Source organism: Thermobia domestica, chromosome 10 (assembly GCF_964235325.1).
Source record: "Thermobia domestica chromosome 10, izTheDome1.hap1.1, whole genome shotgun sequence".
Classification (NCBI taxonomy): Eukaryota; Metazoa; Arthropoda; class Insecta; order Zygentoma; family Lepismatidae; genus Thermobia; species Thermobia domestica.
The window spans coordinates 103,890,714-103,910,915 of NC_137463.1; the positions used below are offsets into that span (position 1 = coordinate 103,890,714).

At 36.1% G+C, this 20,202-nt stretch overlaps 1 protein-coding gene across 3 annotated transcripts in view; it reads right to left on the minus strand.

Annotated features, from left to right (window-relative positions):
• LOC145662615 (RNA polymerase II-associated protein 1) overlaps positions 1-20,202 on the minus strand; it is a 208,192-nt gene that overhangs the window by 74,106 nt on the left and 113,884 nt on the right. For all 3 annotated transcript variants that reach the window (XM_081728348.1, XM_081728347.1, XM_081728346.1), the window contains exons 16-18: positions 15,249-15,358; positions 14,456-14,651; positions 12,838-12,981 (exon numbers count right to left, since the gene is read on the minus strand). In XM_081728348.1, the coding sequence (XP_081584474.1) occupies positions 12,838-12,981; positions 14,456-14,651; positions 15,249-15,358 (450 nt within the window). The remainder of the gene's footprint in view (positions 1-12,837; positions 12,982-14,455; positions 14,652-15,248; positions 15,359-20,202) is intronic.

A 20,202-nucleotide genomic window follows, 5' to 3' on the forward strand; every position in this document is an offset into this window, starting at 1 on the left:
ACGAGGTCCTATACTCACCCCCTCCTCATGTGGATCAAGGTGATCTTATGTACACTCATGTCCAAAATTATTGTTGCATGTCTATAAATATGTTGTTCTATGAATATAATTTGATAACGAATTCGCCTGGTATTTCTTATAATGTTAGTACGTGTATAATCGGCAAAGAAATGTATGGGGCAAATTTCATGTCAAAAGAGCAGTAAATAAGAACAATAAAACGAAAATAAAGCTTTCTTCTCTATTTAGCAAGATTTTGCTTTACTCATTCTAATTTTCGTATTTATAATTCTTTCCCTATGAAATTTACCACAAATGTACATTTCCCGATTAGACACCTAGTATCTGTATTAAAAGTGCCCTGCAATATCATTATCATATTATATTCTTACAAGAAGACAGTTATAGATATGCGACAATCATTTTGAACATGAGAGTACCTTGAGTGGTCCTACGCATTCCCCGGTCCCTGGCCCCTGAGTAAGCATAAGCAAAAATTTCCATAGGTGACGCAATCCCGGCCCAAAGCATCCCTGACTCATTCGCACTAACACTATGGGGCATGGGGCCCCTACATTGGATAATCAAAAACGCGATAGGGTGAGGCCATTACTACCACTTATACAACAACAGAAACTGATACGGGCTAGCAAAGGGTGCGTTGAAGCACACCTAGCCATCCCCTTGACTTACGGGAAGGTTGCGGGCTTGTTTGACCCTGCGGGAGAACTCTGCAACGCAAATTATCACGTGTCCCATACGTAGCCCCTAAGTAGGCCACAGAATAACTATGAATACGGCCCTAAGGGTACTAAATTTGGTGAGACATTTCCTTCCAGTTTGTTACACTTATGGACTTTATGTTGTCTTAGTGTATCAGAACCATTTTAGTTAGGTTTTCACTACAATCTCGCACTTTTTCACATAAACGTCTCAATAGCTCTCAATAGTATCACCGTTTGCCAGAGTCTTTCTCACAAGAATGCCCTCAGTTTCACAAAAGACTAGCCATTACCTTACCCCGAAAAATCTCACATGAGTATTTTGTGATTGGAGAGGACGTTTGTTCTCTACTGCTTTCAAATCGAATTTGTCTCAGGTTCAAAGTAGTGGATGTAAGCTATACACTGTTATGATTTTTTTTTTTTTTAACCTGGTTGTATCTCCTTTATAAAGATAAATGATGTGCTCAAAACTGAGCACTCTTTCACATTTTCCTGTAGAAAAGTTTGTCTGAGGAGAAATCAAAATGAGTTGAGGCCATATTGGGTCACTATTTTGTATATCTTAGATCCTGTGCAGGGCGATGTTTCTACTTCAAGAAGGAAAGTACACCTAGAAAGAACACTGAACTTGCTGCCGACTGTGTTCAGCATTCAGATTTGGGGACCTGTCTCGTCAATAGTTTCCTCATGCTCTGCTACATATTTGTATCTTCAAGACTTCATCAGAGGATGTTGTAACTTCTGATACAAAATGGCTATAATTTCTATAGTACACCAAAGGTTTTGATTCTTCTATACTATGTCATGGATAACACCAATGTTTTCTGGGTCAGTATTATTAAAGGTGCACCGCAACGAAGTTCATTAACAATGAACGCCCGACCTTTTAGAAATCTGTAGCTCAAATTCTCACAGTAGCATTAGATGTTGCACGTTTTCTCAACGATTGACACATATCAAGATGGATTTTTGAGGTATCCACTAACAGCTGAGTTTTCTCTTCCTGTTCCTTGGTCATGTCTATTCACAAGTCCAATCTGTCTGCGGGGTTTGGAGCAAAATCAAATTTGTAGACAGTGTGCGTATTACAAGGGAAATAAGGGGGAAATCCCCTTTGGTAATACCAGTGGTGCTATTTAGCCGGTTCGCTAGAACCGGTTGTTAAAATATTTTCAGTTCGCAGAACCGTGTGTTCTAACAAGACGTAAACACGCACACACATACACGCCTGAGATTATCAAGAATGATTCTCAGATATCAAGAGTGAGAACTGGGATTATATGAATGAAATGGTGAGGGTGGAGGTTAAATATACATAACCCTACGTGAAACACCATTATCAATAATTGTTGATCCATTGCTGGATTAAGATCTTTCGAATACTTTTTGACGGACAACTTATTTCCAAGATATTCGTAGTAATACATAATTTCGTCAAACCACCTTGTGTTAGGATACTGTGAAGTTCGCTACTAACTATTCGGGTATCCAGTAAAAAAAAATGCTTTTATCTACTTTGTATGGTTGTTTCCTAATAGAATTATATCTATCTATCTACCTATCCATCTACTATCTCTCTCATCTCCTCTCTCTCTCTCTCTCTCTCTATATATATATATATATATATATATATATATATATAACGAGGGAGAGAGAGAGAACCGGTTGTACACTGTAACCAAAGGGAACAAAGCGTCAAGAATATTTTTTAAACAACTGTGGTAATCAAATATATCTCATGATATCAACATATTTACGGAATAGGTTACATTTTATTACTAGTTAATATGGGCCATTGAAAGGTTTTACAACTGATTTGAACATTTTTACTGTTTTATGCATTATAAACATATCTTAAATTAATATTTTATTTGTAGTCACAAGGGGCCGCATTTGTTCAGTGGTAGACCGTTTACATCTGGTGCCTGGGGTCCCTGGTTCAATCCCAGCTCGCGCCATGTGAACTTTGTGGTGGACAAACACCATGTGTGTAGGTTTCCTCGGCGTTCGATCATTTCCTCACCCTTTCTACATTCCACCATTTCATTCATTTCTTATCATCACAGTCTCTTTTAGCCTAGCCAGCATAACCGCGGGACGTAAAGCTCAAATATTTTAGGCAAATGGCTACCTCATTAGTAAAAGAAAAAAAAAACAATTGACTCGAGCGGGAATCGAACGCAGGACCTATGAGTCTCGGTTGCTCCCTACTCTGCCACGACGTAACTTGATAAACTGACGCGTCGTAAAATCATATATGCGGCGAGACGGAAACTTTAAGACTGCGGAGACGGAGACTTTTTCTGCGTTATTTCTGGCAATTGCGCTCTCCCAGTTTGTAATATTAACACTTGAAATATGCACTACTACCTCGCGAAAGATGGCCCCAAAGTTCATTTACCAAAATCTACTTTCCCCTTGTAAGATGGAACCTGTTCTTTACACGCTGAATCCACGTGAGAGATTTTTCTCGATCGATTACAGTTTTTGATCCAAGAGAATCAGAGTGAAATAGGGTGTTATATAAATTTCTAAAATTTCAGCACAAAAAAATAATCACGATGGTTACAGAATTCTCACCTACATCATTGACACTACAATTTAATTTCGCTCCGAGCCCCGCAGACTGAATGGACTTCTGAATATCCATGACCAAGAAACAAGAGGGAAAAACTGAACTGTTATTGGGTTCCTCTACTAGAAGAATATCACCTCAAAAATCCATCTTGATATGTGTCAATCGTTTCGTTGAGGAACCGTGCAACATCTAATGCTACTGTAAGAATTTGAGCTACAGATTTCTAAAAGGTCAGTCAGATGTTCCTTGTTAATGAACTTCGTTGCGGTGCGCCTTTAATAATACTGACCCAGAAAACATTGGTGCTATCCATGACATAGTATAGAAGAATCAAAACCTTTGGTGTACTATAGAAATTATAGCCATTTTGTATCAGAAGTTACATCCTCTGATGAAGTCTTGAAGATACAAATATGTGGCAGAGCATGAGGAAAATATTGACAAAACAGGTCCCCAAATACGAATGCTGAACACAGTCGGCAGCAAGTTCAGTGTTCTTTCTAGGTGTACTTTCCTTCTTGAAGTAGAAACATCGCCCTCACAGGATCTAAGATATACAAAATAGTGTCCCAGTATGACCTCAACTCATTTTGATTTCTCCTCAGACAAACTTTTCTATAGAAAAACGTGAAAGAGTGCTCAGTTTTGAGCATATCATTTATATTTATAAAGAGGATACAACCAAGATTTAGAAAAAATCGTAATTCAGTGTATAGCTTACATCCAGTACTTTCAAGTGATGTCAAGCGGTTTCACTCGAGTCCTAAGCCAACGGCTCACTTCGAGCTCCAGCTCGGCTCGGCTCGGTTTAACTGAGCCAACAGCTCTAGCCAGCTCCATTGGAATGAGCCACCGGCTCTTCTCAGGTGAGCCATAGGTTCGAGCCGGCTCGGTTGGGGTGAGCCATCGGCTCGGTTCAACTCAGCTCTTGTAAGCCATCGGCTCGGGCGGGTTCGGTTGGGATGAGCCATCGACTCGGTTCGGTTCGGCCCAACTGAGCCGAGGACTTGAGCCGGCTCGGTTGGGTGAGTTGTTGGCGTGGCTCACTTCTCGGTTCGGCTCGGTGGTAAGCCGTAAGCCGAGCTGTTCGAGTCGTTGACAACACTACTACCTTGAACCTCAGAGAAAACCGATCTGAAAGCAGTAGAGAACATACCTCATCTCCACTCGCAAAATACTCATGTGAAATTGTTCGGGATAAAGTAAGGTGATAGCCAATGTTTAATGAAACTGAGGGCATTCTTGTGAGATAAACTCTAGCAAACGGTGATACTATTGAGAGCTATTCAGACGTTTAAGTGAGAAAATGTGGGATCGTCGTGAAAACCTATTTAAAATGGTTCTGATACACCAAGACAACATAGTGTAACATAGGTGACCACAGGTGTAACAACAAACTGGGAGGAAACCAAATGTCTCACCAAATTTAGTACCCTCAAACCTTTTTGTGTTCCCTACTTAATAATAATAATAATAATAATAATAATAATAATAATAATAATAATAATAATAATAATAATAATAATAATAATAATAATAATAATAATAATAATAATAATTATTATTATTATTATTATTATTATTATTATTATTATTATTATTATTATTATTATTATTATTATTATTATTATTATTATTATTATTCGAAATGCGTTCTGGTAGTAAGGAAGTATTAGGGCTGATAGTGATCTTCTGGACATTAGAACTTCGGATTTATTTTCAGGATTATGAAAATCTTACGAATCGATGCAAGAAGTAATTTGCGATTATGAGGAACCACATTGGGATATATAGATAAAGTTTTACGTCTGTACTCCTTATTTTTGGATAAATTAGAAAGTTGTCCATCACCTCAATGTAATACATATACTATAAAAGTGTATGGCAAGAATAACTGAAAAATTACAAAATGAAAAAAGTAAGAGCATCGAGTGGGATTCGAACCAGGTTCAAAAGTATTAAATCCGCATAGAAAGTAAGTACTTAGCACGCATGGTTATCGAAACAACTACGAAGTTTCCTCCCAATTTTATGGATACAGAACGAATTTCTTAACAACTCTCCTTTTTTTAACGAATTTTGTGGTCGATAAACGTGTGTGCTTTACCTATAACCAAGTTTTCTGCATTTATCAAGTAGTATCATGTTCTAAATGTATCGTTCCATTAAGTTACAAAAAGGGAACTGAGTATTTCAAACAGCAAACTGTGAGCTGTGTTCGGAAGTCTCGTTATATTTATCCTATGACTTCCCCTACAATTACGTCGAATGCGCTGTTGCCAAATCTACAATTTTAAGGGACTTAGAAAAATTCGGGTGTACAAATATATCTTGGAGAAGTATACACAAATAATAAAAGGAAGGTTTGTAAAGGTCCGAATAAATACCGCAACTATGTTCTTTTTTTTTATGCAGGATGTTTTAAGAGAAACGGACCAAAATTTACTGGACAATTCTGAGTTTTAAAAAAGGAAAACCATTTTTGATGATTACATGATTTCATTTCAAACATTTGGAAGATAGAGCCAGAGTAACTAAAATCAATGACAATAGAAAATTTATTATAAATAGGAAAATTATGTATCTCTGGATTTATAGTTCATTACAATTACAAGACATGTTCAAATATAACTACAGGTAGTCCATAAAGTCCTGCAGGAAAGTAAAACTCTATAACTTGGAAACCGTTACGTTTAAGTGTATAAATTTTTGGCGTTGGAAGAAGGGAAGTTTAAAGTTTTGTTCTGGCCACAATGCTCGATGACGTTTGCGCTGGTAATTACGTGACTTAAGATGGCGTCTATATAAAAAAGGAAAGGTGTGTTTTGTGGTTTACGGAATTAAAATCTTGCGTTTCAGTGCGGAGAAAGTTCCAAACAATGTATGGGAAAACACCCCCAGCAGAAACAAGTATCAAGAAGTGGTACGAGAAGTTAAAAGAAACGGGAAGTGTGTCAGATTTACACGCAGTGGAAGGCCAGGAACGAGTGACGATGTGATTCACACGTTGCAGGACAGCGTAGCCAGGAGTCCAATGAAGTCGCTTAAATGTAGGTCATTTGAACTGGGAATACCGAAGTCAATGTTACACAAGATCGTACGCAAGAATTTGAAGGTCCGGCCCTATAAGTTAAAATTTGTGCACGAGCTGATAGAGGAAGATTGTGACATGAGAATGGAATTCTGTGAGTCAATGCTTACCCGCTTACAAGAAGATGGTGACCTGTCTCGATTTCTGTTTTCAGATGAAGCCACATTTTATGTGTCGGGAAAAGTGAACAGGCACAACTGCCGAATTTGGAGGGTGGAAAATCCATATGAATTCGAGGAGCACAAGCGGGGTAGTCCCAAAGTCAATGTGTGGTGTGCTGTTTCAATGGACCATATTATCGGCCCTTTTTTCTTCGAGGAAGAGACGGTAAATGGTAACAATTATCTGAACATGCTACAGACATTCCTTTTGCCAGAACTTACAAGGTTACGCATCCTTAATGAGGTCCACATGCAACAGGATGGGGCACCGCAGCACTATGCCCTTCAAGTTCGACAGTTTCTTAACGAAGAATTTAGAGAGAGGTGGATTGGCCGAAGAGGACCCACACCTTGGCCTGCAAGATCACCAGATTTGTAGCCTTGTGATTACTGGCTGTGGAGACACGTGAAGACCAAGGTGTATTCGCAGAAGCCAGCTAATCTGCACGATCTCAAGAACAAAATAACTAATGTGATTTTGAACATTTCAGACGAGCACCGCCAATACGCAAATCTTGGTTTCCCAAAAAGACTGCAAGAGTGTTTGGACGTGAATGGTGCACAATTGGAGGTTTGGCGATGAACCTTAACTATCTGAAACAAAACTTTGAACCTTTCTGTAAGTACACCAAAAAGTATTTGTTAATACATTACGTAGTTTCCAAGTTATAGAGTTTTACTTTCCTGCAAGACTTATGGACTCCCTGTACATCAGCATATATATTTCTACCACATTGCGTTCGAACATCTAGGGTTTACATATAATAACATTTTTCACACTTTGAACCTTGGGGTTTGTATTCATGATTCATACATAGTCTAAGGTCAAAAAAAATTGAAATTGTCATCAAATATGAAGTGTTACTTTTCGACAATATATTTTGACAAATTTATACCCATAGAAGGAAGTAGCCCCGCGTAGCATAGTCGCTAACGCTCTCGCCTTCAGTGCGAGCGGTCCTGGGTTTGATTCCCGGTGGGGGCACTCGGTCGAAATAGTGTAAAACGCTTTTTCAGGCCAGCCACTCTGAATGAGATTCTCCTGGGTTTTCCTCATTCACACCAGGTAAATGCCGGGGTGGTACCTAACTTATAGGTCCCAGGCCGCTTCCTTCCTTCCCCCATCTCTCAAACGTGACGGGCTAAATGGCCTTAGATGCCGAAAGCCCAGAAATCGAAATCCTAAACCCATAGAAGGAACACGTAAGATCAATCAAATTTACGGAAGTAAATATTCAAGTGCTAGAGAACATTTAAAATTATAGAGAACATTTAAAATTATAAAGAACATTTAAAATTCCCAAATTTAGAAGGTGGGCCCATGTATCGCTCCCAAATTTTAAAAGGAGAGCATCAATGTACCCATTTCCTATGAAATAGAGTTGCACCTATAGAACCATATAACGTGATAAACTCTCATCAAAGAGGATAATAAGTTTCCTCAACTGATCTCCTTACTACTGGAGTTTATATACCGAGTTCCATATTCTAACATGAGAGGATCGTGATATAACGGATTTTCTGCGTACCTGTTTAACTCCCTTTCTTTCTTAGGATACACATTTTAATGAAAACGACATGCTAAAAACTCGACTCAAGTCAGTTGCTATATTCAAAAATACGTTTCAAATAGTTCAGTTGATTTTTTGTGATGATGAGAGAGAACAGTAACGTTAATTTAATATATTGAGAAAACATTACATAAATTGCCTCCACCTCCATCCTAAGAGAAGCGAAATTCTTTAAAGCGTGGTGGGACGTGTCCATCTAATTCTCATAAAGAGTTTATACACAAGCTTCATCTTCCGAATGTGAGGGGCCTTGTGATATACTCCTATTTTTGGAATAATTAAGACTTCTGACCAAAGTATACACACTTATTTATTAAAACTAAAATACAGTGTAACGGTTTCAACAACTTAACGTTATCTTCATCAGACACTAACTACTATCCGCATCTCAGGAGGTTGCAAGTCTACGGAATTCGATCTTCGCGACCCTTCCAGCTGAGTTTCTCCACCCACTCCCGGCTGTGAAGATTTTTTTCAGGGTGGCCAGTCTTATATATACAAACACACGACTAACTCTATTTCTTAAAATGGAAGGGTCTTGGAGAAAACGAAGCAAAGGAAGGGCAGATTGTCCATTCTCAACATGGCACTTGACACAATCTGTTTCACATTTATCACATGGCTACTGGTTCACATTTGTAAAGAATTCTCATTTCACGATAATTTAGAACTTGTTTTAAGTCCTCCCAGTGAACTTTTTTAAGTGTGTATCCATTCGTGCTTCAAGATAAAGGATTATCTTCTCACTTATTGACAATTCATCCATAGAAAGTATCCTACAATATAGAAAAAACTAAGAATACTAACTGCAACTTTTTCGTTTCATTTGACCGAGATCCCGCCTCTATGTTGGATACCAAATGCCCAAACTCTTCCTGTTTTCCTTTTTGATATCAGACAAATACTGGGACCGATACTTAGAAAAGCTTGAACCACTTTCTTCCTCATTTTATGTCATAAAATGTAAGCAGGTATTTAGACTTGAGAAAAAGTATACGTGCAAAATGCCAACAAAGGAAACAATGTGAAGTTTAGTCTAGTGGCATTTTGATGTCCAACAATCGCAAGTTTTCTCACCTTTCTACATATGAACTTATATGTAAGAATATTAATTAATAATAATGTCCTAAGCTAAATCTATTATTATGACGCAATTGAAATAGATAAATGCAAAACATTTTCTAAGACAACCCCCCCCCCCCCCCCAAATAAAGTATGTCTTGATCCCGGTCGTGTGGTAAGAAAGTTCTTTAGAGAACTCTTTTTATTGCACTTATTAGACATAGCTGTCCGTCAGATCATTGCACGGGTTTTGCTCTATCGTAAGTTCCTCTTAGTTATTTTACACTTATCCAAGGGGGTCTTGATACCGGACCCCTAAAATGTTCACGGTAGGTTTGCAAATGAACTATAATATGTGGATAAACTATAATATGGTTGGATCGGGCCTCCGTAATTTCTACCTCCCTCCCCCCCCTACATTTTTGCTCTGGCTACCGGCCTGGCCTTTCCCTTTAGTTATGATTTAGTCTAGAGTTGAAGAACTCTTTGGTTTTATGTGAGCCGCAAACTGAAACAACATAACCTAAAAAGATGAACTCGAAAAAGTTTTCTAATTACTTTTTGTTAATCATCAACAAAGCACCACTCCATAATCGAAAAAAGTAGTGTATATTATATTTAAGATAAAGAGGCATATATTTAAGATATGATGGCTGAAATTAAAGAAAGATTTTTTTATTGCTGCGGGTGGGGTGGTTATAAGATATGTAATTGCTTGCATTGTATTCCATTCTTAATCCTTCTTTGTTCATCCTTTAAAAAGTGAGCATTTTTAAAAAGTACTCTTAATTTGTAATTTATTTCTTATATCCGAATGTTAGTAAATATATAGTTTGTACGTTAAAGGGCATATATTTAGAGTATGAACAGAAATATCATTTGATTGTTACCTTTCTGTTTCTGCTCGAGTTTTTTAATTTCTGTTTTTCACTAATGTTTTTCACTAATCTGATAAGTATTTCTATTAATATGTATATAATTTTAATCAGTGTGAAATTTGTTCAGATTCCGAGTCAAATCTGATCAAGTGCCCCTAAATTTGCCCTTATTAGCCAAGCATAACTGCAACTGAAATGGATAATTTTGGATCAAATCGCTCACGTTGGTAAGTTGTTGGATAGTTGTTTCATAACCGTAATTACAAGTATCTCGATACGATACTAAAAAAGAAAGGAAGTTATATTTTGAGTAACCATTGACAATTAGTTATTGAAATTTTGTTAACAAAACTAAAACTATTTTTTAAAAAAATGTTTGGAAAAACTTCCTTTAAAAACTGTAGGCAACTGTTACACCGACAAGATAAACATTTGTTGACAATTTCCTGTTTTGACCAATCAAAAGCAAACATTTGCATTCATGTTTCAGCTACATACTATATTTATCCCAGTAACTACCCTTCAGTTTTGTATAAATTATCCCGATTTGCATTTCCATCATTAATGTTCGTACGTGCTGTAAGAAAGTTTTGGGAACTGTAAGAATAACAGCTAATTCCTTTAGGTAATAAACCATGATATTCTTCTTCAGGAAGAAAGCTACGAAATTAACACACGGGTAATCACCAAGAAGGACAGTAATCACAGGTCCTGTCAAATTTTTAAGTTTAAAACTACTTTAAACAAAAATATGAGGAGATAATAATAATAATAATAATAATAATAATAATAATAATAATAATAATAATAATAAAGTTGTTCGAGTCCGATAATGAATGCTAGCTGCAAGAAGTATAAATTCAATGGTGATGCGAGGTAAATTGATTTATAATTTTATTTTCTGACTATGGAAGTATCGCGACTGAAAAAGTGTCAAATAATTTGTATTTATTTTTTCAAACAATCTCTCCAGACTCTCCCTGTACTCTAATAAATTAAACTAGCGAAATGAGTAGCATATTTACTCTCAAATACAATATATTCATTAATGTTTTTCAAACGCTTTTTTTCTCCTTCATTTTAAAGACTAACAGGAAGACGGAATTTCTCTGCTCTTTAACTGCTGGCTAGCCATGTGTCAGGTGTCACTGAAGCTTGATTTACAGCATCTCCTCCCTCCAAATGATCAGAAGGGAACATTTCTTTGGATTTCTACACAAACATGGCATTCACCATATACCTGGCAACTCTGAAAAAAAAGTTTGCTTTTGGAGAATAATAAACTATCGTAAAACTTTTCAGAGGGCAACAACTATACCCTCTGCTCCCCGCTTCCTCACCCCGAGTGTATTCTCCTCTGAAGGGGACAATACCTGATGTGTCTGATGAAGATAACGTTAAGTTGTCAAAACCGTTACACTGTATTTTAGTTTTAATACATAAATGTATATACTCTGGTCAGAAGTCTTATTTCTTTAGTGAATTCCAGAATTGTCATGGATAGTGTTCCTATTTTTGGCATACAATTTAAACACCCCTTCCCCTTTAAGCTAAGCATTAATGAAAGTGATAAGTTCAGCCCGAGCAGTTTCAATTATGGTAAAAAGGCTATGATATGTATTACCACAATATGTAAAATTCTGAACTAAAAATTATAAAACTTATGTATTGGATGTTAAATGTATTCACCTCCTCAAGTCTCCCGTACAAATTTAGGATTTAGGATTTGGATTTCTGGGCTTTCGGCATCTAAGGCCATTTAGCCCTTCACGATTTGAGGGATGACGTCCCTCGGCGAGCACACAATCCGGGGAAAGGGAAGGAATAAAGGATTGGGGAAGGGAGGAAGCGGCCTGGGACCTATAAGTTAGGTACCACCCCGGCATTTGCCTGGTGTGAATGAGGAAAACCCAGGAAAACCTCATTCAGGGTGGCTGGCCTGAAAAAGCTGTTACACTTTTTCGACCGAGTGCCCCCACCGGGAATCGAACCCGGGACCGCTCTCCCGTACAAATTATGTACAATATCAAAAGTTCATGGGCCATTAACGTTAATCTAAAAAATTAGACATGTTGTTTAAGCTTGCATTATGAAGTTCCCACCGTCACATAGTACAGATTAAGACGCTAGTTTTAGACTGACATTCAATTAGTGTCCATGAATGATTAGAAAATCCATCAACATTTTATTTCTGTTTTAAACAAACTAAATTTGATTTAAATCAATCAACTCTGGTTCGAATTCAACTGTAAGACGCAAGTTTATAGTGTACAGATTTTTTAAAGATGTATATTAGCGTTTTCACTGATACATGTATCTCGTAAACACAATTGTATTTCAATTATTTCAGTAAGCTCTTTTGGCTATCCTTGAAAGAAAATTGTAAGACTGAACGGTTTTCTTAACCTCTAAACATATTTCGAATAGATTATTGAATACGCTTCTTTGATTATTGAAAAAAAAAACGTGATTCAAAATGTCTTTATAATTCTATATACACCAATTAGATAATTCTACCATATTTCCATAGACGTTTTCAATGATTATCAACATACACTGGACAAAAATGTACTTTGATTATCACTGACTTTTACACATATATTTGAATTTCCACGTTATTTGTTGAATTTATGTGCTGCATCTCGAATGCATGCTGGTTCTTAAATACACACTTTGTGTTAGCGAAGTTATTCTTTTTACAAGGAAAGATTTCTTTGTTCAAAATGTACACAAAGAAAATAAATGTAAGCCATATATTTATTGCTACTTACCTTTAACGTGGCTAGTTTTACAATAAAATATAGAAGGTACACTTCAAAGCGACTAAACCAATGCTCCACATGCAGTTTCTTCTGACGAGTCAGCTTTCGCAGATATGAAACAACGGATGGATTATCCACTATTATCTTCACAGCCTGAAGAGACAATACAATTTGCAATAACTATATTTAAGTATCAGGACAATTTGATGCAAGTTAAGACATTACTACTTTCAAAAGATTACATTATGAGAGTTGGGTTCATCAATTAAGGATCTGCAGTAGAACTGAGTAAATTATGTCTTGTGAACACTACCACTATTGCACTAGTCGTAAAGAAACTCACTCTTTCCACCATCGATACAAAATTGAATCTACCACTGTTTGGAATGTAGAAATATTAACTTTTGTTATGTCTAAGATTTTCATGTTGATTTCCATGTGGTGTTTCCATGAGATTTCCATGTGGTATTAGCGCAGAATGCTGCGCGTATCATGGACCGAAAGGAAAAGGAATGAAGACGTACTAAATAAAAAGAATAAAAGACATACGTCTAGAATGAACCACAATGAATAAATTTGTTATTAATAACTGATTTGCTACTTTTCGAAAAGTATCTACAGAAAATATTTGTCACTGCCGAAAAAAAAAAAAAAAAAAAAACATAAACTGCATATAAATTATTGAATTTATAATTTTGCTTTTTCTTGTTTTCAATCTGAATAACTCAGTTTGCTACAATACCAATTTCAATAAACTGCGTACATGTGTTTCGATTTTATAGTTGTTTGTGTGATTGTGTTTTCCATCCTAATAATTCAGTGTACCAGACTAGTTTTCAAGAAGAAAAAGGTACATATATTAAATATACTGTAGTATTTTTTCCTAGTACTGTATATTGTTATAATTACTCAATATACATTATTTAAAAGTAGACGTCGTGGTATTACTTATTAAGATTTTACAATCAAATAATACTAGAACTTCTATTCTAAAAATACACCAATCACACTTATTTTCTGTAAGTTGGCCACCTGCCTAAGTTGCCCACTTTTCAATGGAACGGATGGTGACCAACATAGACAGGTTTCACTGTATAAAAAAAACTATGAAACATATATAACTTGTTTTCCTTATGAATTTATGAAACTGAACTGACCCCGTATGTTTGTATCTTTCGAACAAAACTAATACATGTATGTTACGTCATTTTCCACACCTGTGTTAATACTATGCAACACCTATTATACATTGTCTTTTTGTGTATTCATTTTAAATTATAAGTATATATATCATCTGCAATATCTCTCAGATCCCAAACCAACCATCGCCAAATTTTATGTTTTAGATAGGAGTACCTCTAACACACGGCAGCAATGTCCTCGTGCAAAACCAAGTCCACAGTAAATCTCTCTCAAATCCAGGATATCCAAAAACTTTTAAGCGCTAGTGTATTTCTTTAAAAGACACTTCATAACGTTATAAATTTGTGCAACCTATTAGTCAAAAACCATCATCACTAAGTATTTGGAATCACTGGCAAGTAACTTACTGCAGTAACCAAAATACTATAGCTATTAGTTGTATACATGAATTATAATTACAATACAGAGGCTAGCAAATGCTTACCTTAATATTTAAATTCTTATGGAGAACATTCGTGGTATGTAGAAAGTTAAGCAGAGCAACCAAAAATGACATTGGTGTATTAACTTGTAAGACAGGAGTTACAGGCTGTCCCCACATGACACTGCCCAAAGAAGGCAAAGTATCAGCATCGCGTCGACAACCAGACTCATGTTCAGAACACAAGGATGAATGAAAACTGGAATAATAAAAACATTATGAAAATACATCAAATTCAAAAATATAACTAGGATTTATTCAGTATCTCATTTATATATATAGTCTTTCAGATACAAATTTCTACGGTCTCTCTGAAAAAATCTAAAATAAATAATTAAAAAAAAACGTTGAACTTATTTCTTAACTATTGCCTGAGTATGCAACAAAAAATAAAGGAAAAATGAATTTCTAACTTTAATTCAAGACATTCGCTTAGTTTGACTAAGGAAAACCAGGTAACAGTGTCAGTTTGTCAAGTTTAAAAATTTCCTTTAGATGATTGGAAAAACTGCCAATAAATTATCTGTCAATCAGTTAGCAATAAAGCAATGGAATAAGTCATCGCTCACAAATCGGTAAATCAACAAATTAAAAGATTAGAGATCTACTACAACTATTCAGCATTATTGTTTCCCCAATAATTTCAAGTAAAAAATAAACCTACATAAATGAACAATAAATTTTCCAATAATTTACTGAAATCTTTCTATTTCTTATTTTAAAAAAATATCCCTTTATTTTTATTACATTTTTGTTCCCACTCTACAGACATATCCAATAATCATGAATACATTACCTTAGTTTCGTCAGAAGTTCTTGAAAATTGTCCGACTCCATGAAAGGAATGAGCGATTTGTCATAAAATTCTTCAAGTTTTTCGAAGTAGGTAATCATGTTGAAACAAACCTAAAATAAGGATAATCGTAAATAAATATTTTCCAAATAAAATACAACAGGTAGATGGATCAACATTTAAAGATTAAACCTAAAATACTGTTAAATTTCTCTGAACGTTGATATATTATTTTTATTATTCTATTGTTCGCTTGTTTCTGTTGTACTAGAGAAGAAACACCTCCTCCAGTTCCCTTCCAGGCGGCAACGTACCAAGAACTGACGAAACGTTGCCATGTTGGACTGCAATTGATATACATTGGAATAAGAAGGATGCTGAACGAACATCTCCAGAAACGATAGATATGCGTCTGCCTACCTCTCTGATAAAATCAAGGCTTCTAGAACCCCATGTTCCACTGGTCTCGATAGCTATTGGAGCAAATATAAATTTATCGAGGAGATTATTGTATTTCCTTTCCTTTTCTGCCTCTCTACGTCTAGCAACTTCTCCAGCATTCACAACGGTCAATGGGAGGCTTGAATGGGCGAATGTGTCCGAACATGTAAAATCCCATACTAGAGATTTGCCTCTCATCCAAGGTATTAATGTCATGCCATCAGGTTGTTTACCATCGGAACGACAACAGCCTGACGGTTCACGAATCGAAGGAATTCCTGCCGTCGTGAGGGCTCGCAAAATGATGTCATTAACAGATGAATGTTTGGTATTTCTGCCTATGCTCTTCATGCATGAGAGGCCATGCAGGCCGCGTTGGGTAACTTGATCCCCGCAAGCTGGACAGCGATGTGGCTCACAAACAGCTGAACCTAGTCTTAGGGCTACTGCGATTCGAAAGGTTTCATTAGACATGTGAAGACCTAATTGGGGAGAAGGTAACGCATTTAACCACGCATTAGCATGGGGAGATGACGCAGCAAGAAGTCTAGCTTTATACTCTGGAAGAGCAACGGATTGTAAAAGAAGTTTATGGATATGTACTGCTATTGGTGTGTACCAAGATGCCTGAGAATCTCTTTTGCTGATTTCTGGAAGGTCTGTATCTGTTATATTTATCCATTTGGTAGAACCTTCTTCAACTTCTTCAATTATGTTTAAATTTCATTGTTGTTATTGTTATAAAATATTAATATAAAATGAAGCATTTAATAAACATATATTTATAAAAAAAAATACAATAATTAAATTAAAATACTGCAATAATTGCTAATAGTTGCTATAGAGTACATATTCAATAACTCAAATATAAAAGATCTTATTTTGTATGCTATCAATATGTTACGAGTTTAACAGTGAATAAAAATAATTGATAAAGATATCAGCATGTACTGAAACAGTGTGAAATAATTTTTAATTCCTCGGATAGAAGGTAAGATCTTCTATATTTGAGTTACTGAGTTAAAATAATACAAGTATACTACACATATACAGACACTGATCGACTTACGTAAATATATCATTCCAGGGCTCTTTGCGTAAGTCGAAATTTATGTAACCCAAATTTAACTATACCCTAAGGTTTGTGGCAAACACGTATGAAAAAAATACGACAGAATTCGATAAAATACTGTTTAATAATACTACAATGTAAAACTTCAGTTACATAATATGATTCATAAATAGGATATAGAATCCAGTGTATTTCGTACAGTTTATGACAAATCTAGCGTTGCCAAATCAGCACTTAGTTCATGGCTTACTCACTAGATGGATCTTAAAATATAATTTAGAAATCTAATATTGCTTCTTACTTAAGACGTAAGTATCATTCGTAAATAAGCTTATATCAAAATTTTCTTACGTATGTAAGTATACATTGACATAACTCAGTGAGATTATTTTAGCGTCTCGTTCAGCAGCAAGGCTATATGAGACGTGGACCTACATTTTTAACGTGGGATTCAAACTACATGAGCTCCACTGGGAATCGAACCTGGATTCCCTACGCCAAAGGTGCGTATGCTATCCACATAGCCATGAAGGAGCTCTAGAGGCAGTGAAGAAAAGAACATGCACCTTCTCTTCTCTTAAGTGATAATTTTTTGCTTTCATCCTTGAGGACAAGTTTCAGAATCAAAACACATATCAAAAGTCTTCTCTGCCTGTTTATCACTTTAAAGTGATTCGTTTCCCCGGTCAAGCTACTTCAAGTAAGTACAGTTAGAACTTAATATGGCTGTGTCACAAATGTACGTCAGATGTCTTCTCCACCTGTTTATCTGAAATCTTTTGAAGCAAGATAAAGAAAAAAAGTGAGGAATCTCAGGAAAATTGTAAAATTCTGAAATTCGAATGAAAGCTTCAATCTAGAGTATTAAAATATTTCAATACTCTTCTTCTCTATAAACTGAATCTGAAAGAAACGGAGCTCAGATGTGCTTATTCTATATTGCAAGAATTGAAAAAGTTTTGGAAAGAAGTCGGCTGGAAGATCTAAAACCTCTACCATTCTCCTGGGAAACATAAAAGGACTTAAAATATCTCAAGACAAACACAGCTGCGTAAACAGAGAACCTCCCTAACTGCGTCTGCTTTTGTTTATATGACTGTAGTTGAATGTTCGTTTTCAGCCTAAGATCATGCAAGGTATGGCCTACAGTTCAAAATGGGATCACACTGAACATTGAACTCATGACCATAGCGCCATTACCCAACCCAACCGCCTACTTAGAAAAGTCTCACTTTGTTCCTTTCACATACTCGTACTACTTTTGCCAAAAACGAAACCCGACTATCAGATAATTTAGCGTCTAATTACTATAGTATTTTTAAAATGAAAAGTGTTTTAATTGCTGTGCCGCGTACATAACTGTCCATTTTTTTCAGTATAAGAAACGATAACAATTCAGAACAGATCTGTGGTCGCCAGCTTCCCTCTTGGAATAAAAACGAAACTATAAATCTGGACCATTTATGTTTATTACCTATAGTAGCAACACCACACAACGCAGCTGTAAAGCATTTAATTTCATCGAGTCGATGGTAATACTAGTCATCCATCCAACATTAACGGCGCATCGGTAGTACCGTACATGCAAATGGTCCAGATTCAACTTTTGTTTTATTCCAGTAGGAAAGCCGGAGACCACAGTTGAGTTCTCAATGTGTTATAATTTCTTATAAATAAATAAATTTAAAAAATCGGTACTTATGTACGCGGTATTATTAAGTATTCTGCCTTTTGATAGGTCCTGGAACTAGTGAGATTTTTCTTATTTTATCTTTTCTTTTCTTCTTAATTTTCACTTTGGGCCTGGAAATGTTTCTTCCGTGTTTCTCGATTTTCAGCTTCCTCTTTTAACTCCCAATATTTTCTTCTATTTTTCAAATCATCGATCACTTATGTTCTTCTTCTTCCTATTCCTCGCTTTCCTTCCATCTTTTCTTCTATGGCGGTATGAAGAAGACAATTTCTTCGCAAGATGTGTCCAATCCAATTGGCCTTTCTATGAAGGATGGTGGTTAGATGCGTCCTCTTCTCTCCTATCCGTTTTGAAACGTCTTCGTTTGTTACCCTTTCTATCCATTTTATCTTCTCCATCTTCCTCCAACACCACATTTCGAAGCCCTCTACATATTTCTTCTCTAACTTCCGTAATGTCCAAGTCATGAACCATAAAATCCAATACTCTATGTATAACACTTGACCAATTTCTTCCTTAGTTCAATATTAAGGCTGCTAGTTAAGAGTAACCTTTCCTTGTTGAATGGTTCTTTGGCTATGGCAATCCTCGACCTGATCTCTAGTGCAGTACGCGTCTTTCGTCAAAATACTTCCCAGATATTTGAAATGGTCGACCTCTTAAAGTAATTTTTACGCGGTACAATAATTTAAATACACTTCATTCAAAAATGGTATAGTAATTAGACGCTGAATTTAATATTAGTGTTTAGATAATTACATTGTAAATCTCTAAGATATATTATAAAAGAAAACACTACAAACGATTAGAGCTATGATAGCCTGAATCGATCACTTATCTAACAAAATTATTTTCTTCTTGTCATACAAGAGGTTTAACTTACTTATTTTCGTTGACTAAAATTTTTATGTACAGTCAGTTTAAACATATTAAATATATCTTCTCTAATTAAATGTATCTTCTATTACATATACAATACAGAAATTAAACATACCTTAAAAGAAACGGTAACTTTTTTTTTTTTTTTTTTTTTTTGAGGGGGGATCACAAATTATACGTGTTTAATGTGGAGTCCCACTGTAACGCAGCACAATCTAGTTTGTAGTCAATTTCTTCCCTCCCTGAAGTTAGCATGTCTGGTGTAACAGACTGCACTGCTGCAACAAATCTGCGTCGCAATTCAGAGAGGTCGGCAGGTAACGGGAGTACGTAAACACGATCTTTATAAATCACAAAAACAAAAACGCAGAAACAAATCGCAGGAGACGAGGTCGGGAGATTTTGGGGGCATTATAGAAGAGCTAAGTCATCCTCACAATGACGACCGATCCATCGTTAGGGAGAAAAAAAAGAACAATCAATTCCGTATACCACGATGACAGTAAGGGGTGCGCCGTCTCGTTGCCGGATATATCTTATCTAATATAAATAAAATAAAGAGTTTGTTTGTGTATTTGTCTGTCTATCTGTCGGTGTGCGGCCTGGGGACCAGACGAGTGGACCAAGAGTTACCAAATTTTGGTCAGGGGTACCTTGGTCCAGGCTCCAGACCAGAGTTAAAATGTTTTTGTCAAAATTCGAACCAGGGGGGTCTCAGGGGGGCGTTTACCGAGACATGTAAAGGTAGTAGAAAATTACAATATTAGTGTCGAGTTCATAGTTTTTGCGGTCGCTGAAATTAATGGTGAAACTCCGATCGCATTAACTTCCAAATGCGATTCACGCTATTCGGCTCCAGGCCGGCTGTTACG